Genomic DNA, 12,332 nt, shown 5'->3' on the forward strand with positions numbered 1-12,332 from the left:
TGAAAATACCAACACAAAACGACAGCATCAGTATGAATGAGTCTTTCCTTTGCATACTCAGATTTTTTTTCAGGCTATGCTATTATATCTACCATGTGTGGACACAGCAAAACTGGTAGGTAAACAGTGATGGTTGGACAACAGGCTATTATGTCCTGATGCTCCTTCACACATCGAGAATTTTGTTAACAGGTGTTCTTGTGACATATATATTAGTTTTTGTCAAAAAATGTATGAAATAGTTATAAGGAAAACAAAACCAAAATAGTTTATCTTCCAAAATGCCAAGCTAATGGTATTTGCTTCGAGTCCATGCCTACCCTTCAATAAAACAACAAGGATAAGAAAAAAAAATTATACTCTGCACTCATTACCTACCTTGCAAACATGCGAAGATCTTCTGGATTTTGGGCAGCAGGGACATTGAGGATAGCTTCCCGCTCGTGTTCCAACAAGCTTGCTAGGAGATTCTCTGTCATCCTTTTATTTAGGGGTGAGTCCCCACCAGGTATCAACTCAGCACTGGAATTGTCCATGCTAGGACTTGTCAGAGTCATGTCATCACTACTAGCTATCAGGGAATGAGAGAAAAGAGACAGAACATTTACATTCCTCAGCATAACAATATAAAGATTATCAATTCAGGTCATTTCTATGCAGTCTTTCCAAACAATCCCCTCAGATCTGTAGAAAGTGGCTCTGGAAATGCTATGTGTATCTGCAACTAGTGATATGACAGCGCAGGAATTTTCTCAGTTGGAAAGTCAAATATTTCAACAGCGTCATCAATTTACGTGGGAAACTACTTCTGGAGACCATAAACAGTCCATAAAAACATTTGAAAAGAAAATTCCCAGCCAGCTCTGCTGGAATACCATGAAGTGGTAACATGAAAAGCCTAACAACACGGAAGGTGCGAGCAAGCAGAAAGGCCAAGAAGCAATATCCTCTTGTGAGTGAGACAAAATAAGCAGAGCGCAAACTTATCAAACTCACGTTCCAAGATTTCTGCCTTAATTCATGAGTTCTGTAAAGCTGAAGGTTGCACAGAGTATCAATCCTGATTTCCAGCCGCAGTGCTGTTCAGCGTTCTGAGAATGCTGCTCATGACAGCACAGGCAGGCACATTTAGGGATTACTGCATTGTATCTGATTACCCTTTGAAAAAATGCTTTCCTAGAATCACCCTGAAGAATGGCACTGAGGAAATTAAATATGCCAGGAAAGAGAAATCAACCATTTGTGAGACTGACAGCCATCTCTGTATTTTCTGCATGCAGCTCTACAGCCCACAGAAATCAGTGCTGTTTAAAACAAATTTTCACAATTTTCTTCCTCTCCTGATAACCAGAGCTCATGCAATAACAGCAGTGCAACCAAAGGTCCTTCATGGTTGCTCTTTAGCACAGCAAGGAAGCAGAAATTTACTTGGGAAAAATGCATTGAAGTACCTCTGATAAATATTAAAATATTTGACATAACCAAATGAGAACTTGGCAAATTACAAAGAACTACTTGTTTATAAAAACAAGGATTTAAGTCCTTAAGACTTTCACTAATGCCCAGCTCTAAATTTAAGATGGGTTAGTCATAATTTGCAAGCACTCCAGCAAAGACAAGTTATCTTCATACTAAGGCATCGCTAACAGAATGTCTAGAAGTTGGCTGTGATCTGAACAACAGAGAAAAGTTTGCGCGTACTTGGAGAACCAAAGCTGAGAGCATTGGGGGTGCTTAAACTTCGGCCTCCAACTCTGGCAGTAAAGGGCATGTCTTCATCCTGGGCCCGGAAATCCTCCTCATTTGGTGGCACCATCAGACAGACGTAAGTGTGAAGCTGAATAAGAAGCCGGTGTTGGAGCATCCATATCACCATTTGAATGAGCTGAGTCTGCAAAGTGAGAAATGAGACATTATACACCTGTGAAGAGTGAAAAAACAATGCACAAAGCCTAGGAAATCACAGCCAGAAATGCTTTCCATGCCAGAGAACAGTTTTATATTTTCTCTGAAACATCAGCCTACACTTCCCATCACAAAAAGATGACCAGACACGCACGCGCTCATTACACCCAAAGCATTTGTGTATGGCTTAGGCTGATATCAAACTGTTAATGACCAACACGTCTTTATGCAACACTGGCCAGCACAGCCAGTGTACTCAAACAAACCAACCTTGCCCCCCTGCCAGAGTTTCAGCAGCTGCTATGTTCTAGCAGAGCAGCTGAATGCCCTCACCACATGAAGATTTAGCCATACAAATATAGCCATACCTAATACTTTAGCCATACAACCCCACATAGAGCTGTTCAGTCCTTTTAACAAAAATGTTAGTAGGTGCTAAAAAAAGGAATGATCATCCTTCTGAGACACAGGGCATGGGAAACAAATGAGGCAGATGCAGGCCCTGATGGCCTAGGCCCAGCAGTGTGAGCCCCGAGATCAGCATGCTGGTTTCTACACAACACCCACTAAAACCAGTAATCACCAAAGGGTTAATCCCAGAATGCTCAGACGAAAGTTCATCTTCTCCTGGAAAGCCAGGGAGAGGGCAGGGTGACAGGACACAGCTGAAGCAACCAAGAGAGGCGCCCACAGGAGACTTTTGTCGTCAGATGAGAAATTGTTGCAAAACCATGAGAGAGACTCCAGATATCAGAGCCATGCCAGGACTCGCTGCTGCAGAAGTAATGCTAACGGCAGCAGAAAACTGGACAAGCAACAGCAGCCTCCTGCTGCCAGGGAGTCCCCTCTCAATACACAGGGTTAATATCACCCATTTACTCACCATCTCTCCACAATATGAGGACAGGCCAGCTTGTAAAGGCACCTAGCTTTCCATAGTACAGACAGGCAAGAGTTTAAAAACCACCGAGAGATGACACTCAACTTAAACAAACAAGCAAAACACCTTTGTGTTGCAGCAGCTGAAGCAGCACAATGTCCCAAAAGCGATGCTGAGAGCAGCAGGCAGAATGAGGGAGGAACATTGGTAGGTTTCTGGCATGGCCTACTTTCAGGAGTTTTAGAGGAGCATTCAAAACCCATCATCGTGTCTGAATTTCTACACAAAAAGCCTTTTCATTTCACTATAGACAACCCTTCCCATAGCTAACAGCTCTGAAAACACTGATTCACTGACAAAAGCTGTTTGGGGATTTCATAGCAACCAACATTGTTTTGGTGAGAGAAACACATACAGAATGAGCTCAGACTCTAAGAAGGAAGCTAGCTCTGCTGTATTAATCATCAGGATAACAGGCCAAATCTCAAATACAAGCCCCCAGAATGAAGTTCATCAGCCTCCATAATCATCCTTTTTCCATAATTCATTTAATTTTCAGTTCCTTCTCTGCTATCAAATCACAAAAGAAACATCTTCTGCTTGCAGATAAACCCACACCCTGTCTTTTCAGGGATTACCACTTTTTGAGGCTGAATGGATTTTAATCTTAAAACATCTTATCTGGGATTGCCTTCCACACATCCTTTCCATAAAAGGTGTAATTAATTTTATATGTTTAAAAGAAAATCTAGAGAAGGGAAAATTAGCAGAAGATAGCAAGTACATTTGCATATTATTTTGCTAACACCTGAGATCAGCCTGTAAAAGGAAGAGGCTTACTCCAGTGATTACGTTGCTAAAAACCTTCCTTCCAGATGCAGGCCTGGATGTAAAGATCTCTCTTATGTTTTACTTAAATTTCCTACCTGCTGGCATGAAGTGGCATCTGATTACCTAGTTTCATGTGAAATTAAAGAGGTCTGCAGATTTCATAGACCAAAATAACCTCAGAAAAATCCAAAGAAATTCAAGAAGACACCAAGACAGGCTCTGCCAGACCTGCAGAATCTGCTGTGTAGGGCCTGACCTAGACCAACCTCCACAGGCCACTTTGGTGATTTTGTAAATTACAAAAATAGCCAGTTGTTTTTGCTGCAGCCCTGTATGCTTGGGAACTCTCCCATTCTGCATACACACCTTCGCTCCAATCCTCTTATGCAAATATCTAGAGAAAGCCACCCCTGAGACAGCAGCCATGGCTCAGTGGAACAAGAAGCCAGGCAAAAGTGGTGGTAAAGATTTACAACTATAATGCACTTTCCTGAAACGATGACTGCCTAATGTCTTTGTGCCATGAGTGGGAGACTTGGAGATAGCGAGTAACTCTACAACTAGAGGAAACTGTTATTCTGTATTGAAGTGAGCCTGAACAACCACCTCTAGGTAAAAGAAAATGATCATTGAAAGTTATCTCTAATAAGCTTGACTTCAGTGGGAATTTGGTGTCTCTTAAAATCCAGTCCTAGAAAAAAGACCAGGCAGTGAAGCACCTACAGCAGGCACCATGCCCTAAGTTGTGTGTATTGTGCCATCACTGCTAATACACCCCCAACACCTTTTCCACTTTGTCTTATGTACATAAAAATACTTCTTCCAGGTTTAAACTTATTTCTTACCAAAAGCTGCAAGTATTTTCACAGATAAGATAAGGCAGAGGCTTTGCTAATACTCTGCTGCCTGCTCTTCTAGACATGAACACAAAATTTATATCCATTCTCCATCTGTTCCTCCTGAGCTATGATGGAGTTTACAGACAGGTCTGCAGGAGAGAGGGCTTCCCCGCACCATCTGCGCTGCTCTGTCTGTTGGAAATGCTCTTCATCCCTCAGGGACACAGGCTTATCTCCATGCTTGGTCTCAGTCTGCTGGATTAGCTGGGTTCTTCCTGAAGCCAAAAAGGCTGAGAGAAACTTCCCAGGAAAGGGTATGCTTCAGTCCCAGCACCGACTCCACTCAGTCACTGAATGACTGTCGGAAGCCATAGCCAGCCTTTTTTTGGCTGAAACACCAGTACCATGACAGAAATATAAAAGGCAATATTCTTCATTGTTTAATTTAACAATCAACTCTAAATTTCATCTTATATTTCTTTCATACTTCCCCTCTCCCCAGTCTGAGGGGTTCTGTCAGCTGCAGCATCTGCATCGTTCCCACTGGCACAGATCAGCCCGTGGCCATCCCCTTCCTCGCCCCCGTCATGGCACAGCAGACCTGGGCAAATTAGAGTATGCACCACAGCATGGAAGGCATTGGTAACAATACATTGCTTTGTGTTTACTGATAAAATCAGAGAAGGTGGGCACTGTATGGCAGCCCATCTGGGCAGTTTGAGACACTCAGGAAAGCTCAGATCCAGGTCCTGGAGGAACAGGATTTAGCATTCATTATTCTCTTCCCTCTGTGAATCAAAGGGAGCATTTGTAAAACTGTTCAGTAATATGTTAAATAAAATGCATTTCCTGCACAGATTCTTTAAGGTTGTTTCTTTCCCAGGCCTAAAAAGCTAAAGAAAACAGGGATTAGCAACATGTTCAGGAAAGGGAAAAGAAAACAGCACCACAGAAGCACCCAAATCCTAGCTCAGTGTTTCTCACTACCCAAGGATATCCTCTTAGTTAAGAACCAGCACATTTTGCCTGCTGAAATGTGTAAGCCCCCTTTTTCCAGTCTGGATTATCTAGTTAATTTGACACACGCTCTTCATGGTCTGACTGGAGAACTAAGTGTCACTCTGTGTCGGTAAGGTAGCACCTGCATGGTCACTGCGCTAAACGGACGTTTGCTGAAATGCATTAAGCTCTTTTATCATTCAAACCATCCTGCTTTACGAATAACAAATCTATTACATTTTTTCCTGTTTGGCATTAAAAAAAACTCAGAAGACCCCTATTAATGAAGGATAAAACATGATTGTCTAATATTGCCATTTTGATCATTATGTGCCAGCTCTGAATTCTCACTTTACCAAGAGAGCTTAACCATTCCCTCCCTTTAGGCCTAGAAAGCCATATTTTTTAACCTGCTACACTGAAAAACCGTACTGTCTCCATACCTCTGCCAACAAAAGCTCTTGTGGCTCTTAATGCCTTCCAGATGCCCAGCAGAACAGTGCCATTTGCAGTCCATTTCTCAGAAGACAACTGCCTTTTCAGCATGCAGTTCTCCTCCCACTCCCATCCTCTGACACACACGCTCATTTTCCACTGTGCCATTACACAAAGCATGGCACGTTTTCCGGATGTGTAAGGCAGAGGCCTCATCTGCTGGTGCGTTTGTCCCAACAGTATGGATTGACTTTATTCAAATAAAGTTGAAAAACTAATCATGCATGTTCTGTTCACTGGCAGCTGTCATACTTCCATATCTGTTTTTTTCCACAGTTATCCTAGCCCCATCAAGGATAAAGTAGTTAACTACGATAATAACTGTGTATCATAATAAGGAACTATTGTAGTGAAGGGGATGCAGGGACAAAATGGGATGTCTAATTCACATAGGTGCATCCCTTCTACCTCATGGGTGGAAAGATCCCCTCTGCTAGTCCATCTTCGTTCCTCAGGGCAGCGCAGAGATATGTAAAACCTTCGTCTCAAACAGCTGAACTAGCTGAGGCTACAAGGCATGGAGGAGGGAAGCCACAAGCATTATGATTTTTCCTTGGTTTGCCAAGAAACCTAGCACAGAGTATCTGGGTGAAGAAACTTCGATATTGTAAAAGAAAACCTTACACTGAGAAGCAGAATTAAAACATTCCTATGCAGCAATTGCAGTTGTCTGGCACATGCCTGGTATACTCACATAAGTTTTAATCTGCTCCTGATACTCCTGCACCAGCATAGAGGGACACGACCAGAGGACTGGCGTTGCTGCTCTGCAACATTCTACAAGAATATTCTTCCAAAAGGCCATGAGGCCACCCTAGAGCCAGGCTGCCATAAGTGGGTGTTCTCTGCACACAGACACTTGTATTCTTTGTCAAAACTGAACCAGTTGCTTTGTATGCAATGAATCTAGGCTGTGTCTCCTTATCTCCTACAACTTTTGAGAAAGAGCATCTATCTACAAATGTACAACCTGATTTAGATTATATTCAGATCCTTTTTTAAAAAAAGGAATTTGAATTACACCTTAAGACTGTAATCTTAGATAAACTGAACATGGTCCTAGACTCAAAGCTTACAGCTCTTCACTTCGTTTAGCTAATGCCACCACAATGATAAAAGGCATCTTAGCTTATCAACAAGAATGGGAGCAAAAAGCTGGTAATTCTACAAACAATCCTGTGCAAATCAGAGGGGCAGATTCTCTTATCAGCAGAAAAGCTTGCTATATTCTTTAGAAATCACATTGTTCTAAGGCAAGAGAAAACAGAACGACACTAAACAGGAAGGTGAGCGTCAGAAGTGGCTTTGAGATTAAATTTTAATCTGCTTACTGAGACCCTTAGCTTCTGTATGTAACCTCAAACCTTCTTGATCAAGATAGATAGTTGCAGGTCCAAGCAGCTAACATTGCCCACAAACTACATACACATGCGGCTAAGTTCTTCCCAGTAACAAGAACATGCGATATCAATGCTGTTCTAGCTACAAGCACAAAGCACAGCACTGTGTGGACTGCTGTGGGGAAGGCTAACTCCATCCCAGCCAGTATACCGTTCCAGCAAAACACCAGATTAATTTTCAACCACAGTGCTCCATTCTGGTCTACCACCGCGCAGTCACACCAGTGCCGTGCCACACAAGCAAGAGGAGAGCACTGGGACAAGAGCCCAGAGTCACTGGAAGCAAAAAGAAGAATAGCTTTCTTGGGGTTGGGGTTGGGGTGGGGGAGATGCAAACTGCTTCTCTTCCAGTAAAAATGCTAAAAAGTAATATGAGTTACGCTACCACATCAACTCACAGGATCTCCTCAACCCATGGCTACACCCTGGTGGGATCCAGTACCAGCAGCATGAGTTAAACTGGCTGCTGCCTGGGTCACAATCCAAGGTTGGAGTGGACTGCTGGAAGTCACTACACAGCACAGTGTTGCTAACAGACAGACCACCACTGTGAAAAAAGGGAAGTTGCTTCTGTTTTCCTCACTCACATCCCCTGCTGCAAAAGTGCCTTCCTTGCTCCGTGCCAGTCCTGGATCTTGCTGATCCCCTGAGCAAATTCCACCTGCTAACCTGGCAGAAAACCAGCGTGGCTGAAACAAGTTAAGTGAATAGAGTCAAGCTGGACAGGAGCCAGAGCACCAGCACAAAGGAAAGGGGGAAAGGAGGAAGGCATGTGTGCACACACTTGAGAGTAGAAAGGAAAACCGGGGCCACCTCTCCTCTTGGCAGCACAGAGATATCATTATATCAGCTGAGCTGTAGGCATAGGCTCATCCTCATGCTACTGCAACACTGCTATCCAAGCAAGGCAGATTAATCAGACAAAAAGGGAAGCTAGCAGAGAGATCCCTACCCAAAGACCAACAGCTCAGCAAATATAAGCACAAGACCACTGACAGAGGACAGATATTAAACTGCTGAAGAGTTCAACTGCAACGTACTGCCCAAGTACTGTGTTCAGTTTTGGGCCCCTCACTACAAGAAGGACATCGAGGTCCTGGAGTGTGTCCAGAGCAGGGCTACGAAGCTGGTGAAGGGCCTGGAACACAAGGCCTGTGAGGAGCAGCTGAGGGAGTTGGGGTTGTTTAGTCTGGAGAAGAGGAGGCTGAGGGGAGACCTTATTGCTCTCTGCAACTACCTGAAAGGAAGGTGTGGGGAGCTGGGGGTCGGCCTCTTCTCACAGGTAACTAGTGATTAGACTTCCCACAGTACTGACCTTTCAGTACAGACTACCTTCAGAAATACAGAGACAGTACAGTCAGCATGATGAAAAGCACAAGATATGACCATGAGTGAATTTCTTCAAAGTTTAAAAAAAAAACTACACTACAAATTAAAAAACATCGACTCCAATGTACAAAAAGGACAAAATTACAGTGAAAAGTCCAAACTTTGTTAATTTTTTTTCAACGGCAAAGAAAACACAATTAGACAATATTTACAGTTCAGAGTGCAGCACCCTTTACTGCTGCACAGCAGAAAAAAAGAACACCCACGTTTCATCAGATTACTTGCTCTATCAACTAGATCTCTGTTAATTACAATTGGAGCCTGGCCACCCCAGGATAGGGATGGGATTCATCTCTCTTAAAAGGCTAGTTCCTAACAAAATACTACCAGGAATTCTATAAAGGTACATTAAAGCAGAAGAATGTACCTTTTCTACAGGAACATAATTATACAAAAACATCTCTCCATTTCAAACTTCTCCAAGAACTGGTATGCTTAACTTTATGCAAAAAAAAGCTAGCCATCTCTCACAGCAGCCCACTGGTTTATGGTTTGTCTTGCTCATCCTCATGCACGTCTTGCCAAAGCAGTCCCAAGTCTTCCACAACCACAGAAGCTCACCTCCCCTTTTCAGACTGCAGGAGGCACTTCCATAGCTTTTCACAGCATCATCCTCATCCTCAGTGCATGAACACATGCCAAAAGGATGAGGAAAACCACCCATGCTGTTGACCTTCAGAGCCCCATCACGGAGAGGTGAGCATCAGAGCAAAGATGCACAACCTAAAAGAGCCCTTTTAGCATTCCAACAGCTCTGGCAAACATTGACATGCACTGTTGTTTCAAGGCTTTCCTCATAACTATAGTAGTGAGTGGCAGATTTTACTTATGTATTTTAAACAAAAGTAAGATGCCTGAGAACAACCAGAATTATTGAAGGAAAAGTCTTAAAGCAGGTAATTAATTTTAAAAGGAGTACTGAGAGTAAAAATGCCTCCTAAAGCTACTGCAGCTAAAATAAAATTAACTCTATTGATTCAGCTTCAATTTTCAGGACAGAGATTTGTCTGCAGCTACAGCAAAGTACTGCCAAAACAGTAGTCACTGCTCTTCCCCTGCCTCTAAAGATGGCAGCTGACCGGTATATACTATGGGGATTAGAAGCTACATAAGTAGTTACCTTTATCTCTGATCATTATCTCTGCCAACCTGTAATTATGCCAAATTCTTCTCTCGCAATTGTGTCTGTGTGCTCAGTTGATGTTAATCTTCTAGGTATTTGAACAGTGACTAATTTCATATAAACAGAAAGTCATCAAAGTACAAAGGCTAGCAAACAGCACTACAAGATACCAGTTAAAAAATTTGCCTGTGCTCACTTTGCCACAATGATTGTTCAGAGGTTTTTTCATTTGGGAATGTAACAGTGTCAGCCTGGAGGTCTTACATTACTGAGATCTTTCTTGCATTTCACCAGTTCCCAGAAATGCTGCAAACCATGATCAAGCAAAATAACAGCACACAAATCGAAAATCAATATGCTATTATTCCAAATCTGAACATCAAAATGCTGATGTTGTAACACATGGGCTTCTGTTGACTACCTGCTGAATCTACTTCCTGCAATAGCCTTTAAACAATTCCAGTTTTGTACCAAAAGGCAAGTGAATAGACAATTTGCTTTTAAAACCAGATGGGATATAATAAAAGTAAATGTGATTGTGCGGAATCCACAAACTTGCATTAAGCCCTACAGTTTATGACAGGCCTTCACTCTTCTTCCATACTACATCACTCAAGGAAAAGAAGCATTCTGATTTTTCTTTTAGGAATGTGCTTTGCTACCACAGAGCATCCACACAGCTTCATCTTCAAAATCCCCTCAGCTTTTTGGCACATGGATATGAAACAACAAATCACATTCGGAAATGTAGTAAGTGGCAACTTCTAAGCCTACAGTAGCAAGTTCCTAACCAGGTACTCCGGAAGCATCACCAGTCCTTTTTCTCCTTAGCAGGGCAACCATACGCTGTCCAAACAGCTCTTGCATGCTCCCCCATCTCACCTCCTGAACAGGCGGTGCAAGTGGATTCTTGAACTCTGAGAGTGACACTGGGAGGGAGAACTTGGAAAGCATCGATGGCAGATTGTGGCCCCGGAACTGACAAGAAAACGCATCTGCTAATGGAGAGTAACTACAGAAAGAGGTAAAGGCAGAAATCAGTTTTATATTGCTGGTCAGTGTAATATTTATCCACTTAAGCATTACATTGTGTCAATTCCAAACGAAATATTCTCTATCATCTAGAAACACAGTAAGGGTACTTAACAGCATGTTGCATCTTGCTTTAAGTAACCAAGCAGAATATGTATTTTCATCTTGGCATTACATTCAGCTTCACTGTATTACTCAGGGTGTGCAGGGAATCCAGAGAAGAAAAATAAAAATGATAAAAAGTCTAGACCTGTGCAGTCTCTGATCAAAGGAACAGGGATTGGGCAGTCACGAGAAGACAAGACTGGGGATGGGCAGTATATAAGCACAATCTTCAAACAAGCTAAATGCAGCTGCAGATGTTACTGCTCTCCCTGCCTGTGCTGAACAAGGAAAGCAATATGACTGATTAGAAGTACGGGAGAGTCAAGTTAAATATTAAGAAAACTGTTTGTCTTCAAGAACAGCACTGCCATATATGACACAGGCACAGCTGTTCGTGCATGACCTCAAGGTCCCTTTCAGGACTATTTTTATACTTCCATCCCATTAGTTTTGACCTAAAAGTATTTTCCTATAACTGAGTTCCAACACGGATTCTAAAAACATCTCAAAATCTAGCCCAGAAAAAGTTGCCAATCTTCAGCAGAGCAAAAATATCCACTGCTGCCTCCATATCTTCCTTGATTGCCACTACCTTCCCTCAGACTATCTGCATTACCTTCAGTCTACTGAAAGGCATGTAAGTGGAAATGCCATCATATGAAACAATACAATATTGACGGCAACACTACCCTGACTTGCTAATTTGATTCTCTTCAGGTGATGCTGTGTGCCAGATACCCAGACGGTCCCGTGAAATATTCATCGATTTAACTTAATCAAGCTTTCTAAGTCTTTCCACATTGCTTCAGAATCATACAACCTTTTCTGATATGAACACAGTGATGTACTAAAGTATGGGACACACTAAGAGTAGCATCACAATGTAAATACTGTTTCCAAGTCCCACATCACTGCAGAAGCATATTGAACTGCTTTGATACCGCTCCCTACCCCAGACAAACTCATATGTGGCTTTGCAATTTCCAGCACACGTAATGTATGTGGCTTCGCAATTTCCAGCACACGTAATGATTAGTGTTCTGCACAACTGCAACAAATTCATACACAAAGAAAGATCCACCCTCTACCTAGTCAGACAGGGAAAGAAAGAATATCTGCACTTCTCACCAATTTCTTAATACAATCATTGATCTTCCTTCTACTTACAGACAGACACTGGCATTTGGAGAAAGCATGTAGACATTGTTTTCACACAGCGGATAAATAATAATTGCTTTTCCCCAGTAAACAAGATGTGCAGCAAGCTGAAAAACCTGCATTAAGGAAACAGGGAAAAGTTAGGACAGCAAAAAAGCAAAATTCAAAATCTCAGC

The 12,332-nt window shown here is 42.4% G+C and overlaps 1 protein-coding gene across 7 annotated transcripts in view; it reads right to left on the minus strand.

Annotated features, from left to right (window-relative positions):
- The window catches only part of NPRL3 (NPR3 like, GATOR1 complex subunit), a 50,122-nt gene that overhangs the window by 6,841 nt on the left and 30,949 nt on the right, over window positions 1-12,332 (minus strand). For all 7 annotated transcript variants that reach the window (XM_083800803.1, XM_083800804.1, XM_083800807.1 and 4 more), the window contains 4 exons: window positions 12,166-12,272; window positions 10,744-10,873; window positions 1,702-1,891; window positions 379-571 (listed from right to left, as the gene is read on the minus strand). In XM_083800803.1, the coding sequence (XP_083656929.1) occupies window positions 379-571; window positions 1,702-1,891; window positions 10,744-10,873; window positions 12,166-12,272 (620 nt within the window). The remainder of the gene's footprint in view (window positions 1-378; window positions 572-1,701; window positions 1,892-10,743; window positions 10,874-12,165; window positions 12,273-12,332) is intronic.

Source organism: Anser anser (genome assembly GCF_964211835.1).
Source record: "Anser anser genome assembly, chromosome: 15".
Classification (NCBI taxonomy): domain Eukaryota; kingdom Metazoa; phylum Chordata; class Aves; order Anseriformes; family Anatidae; genus Anser; species Anser anser.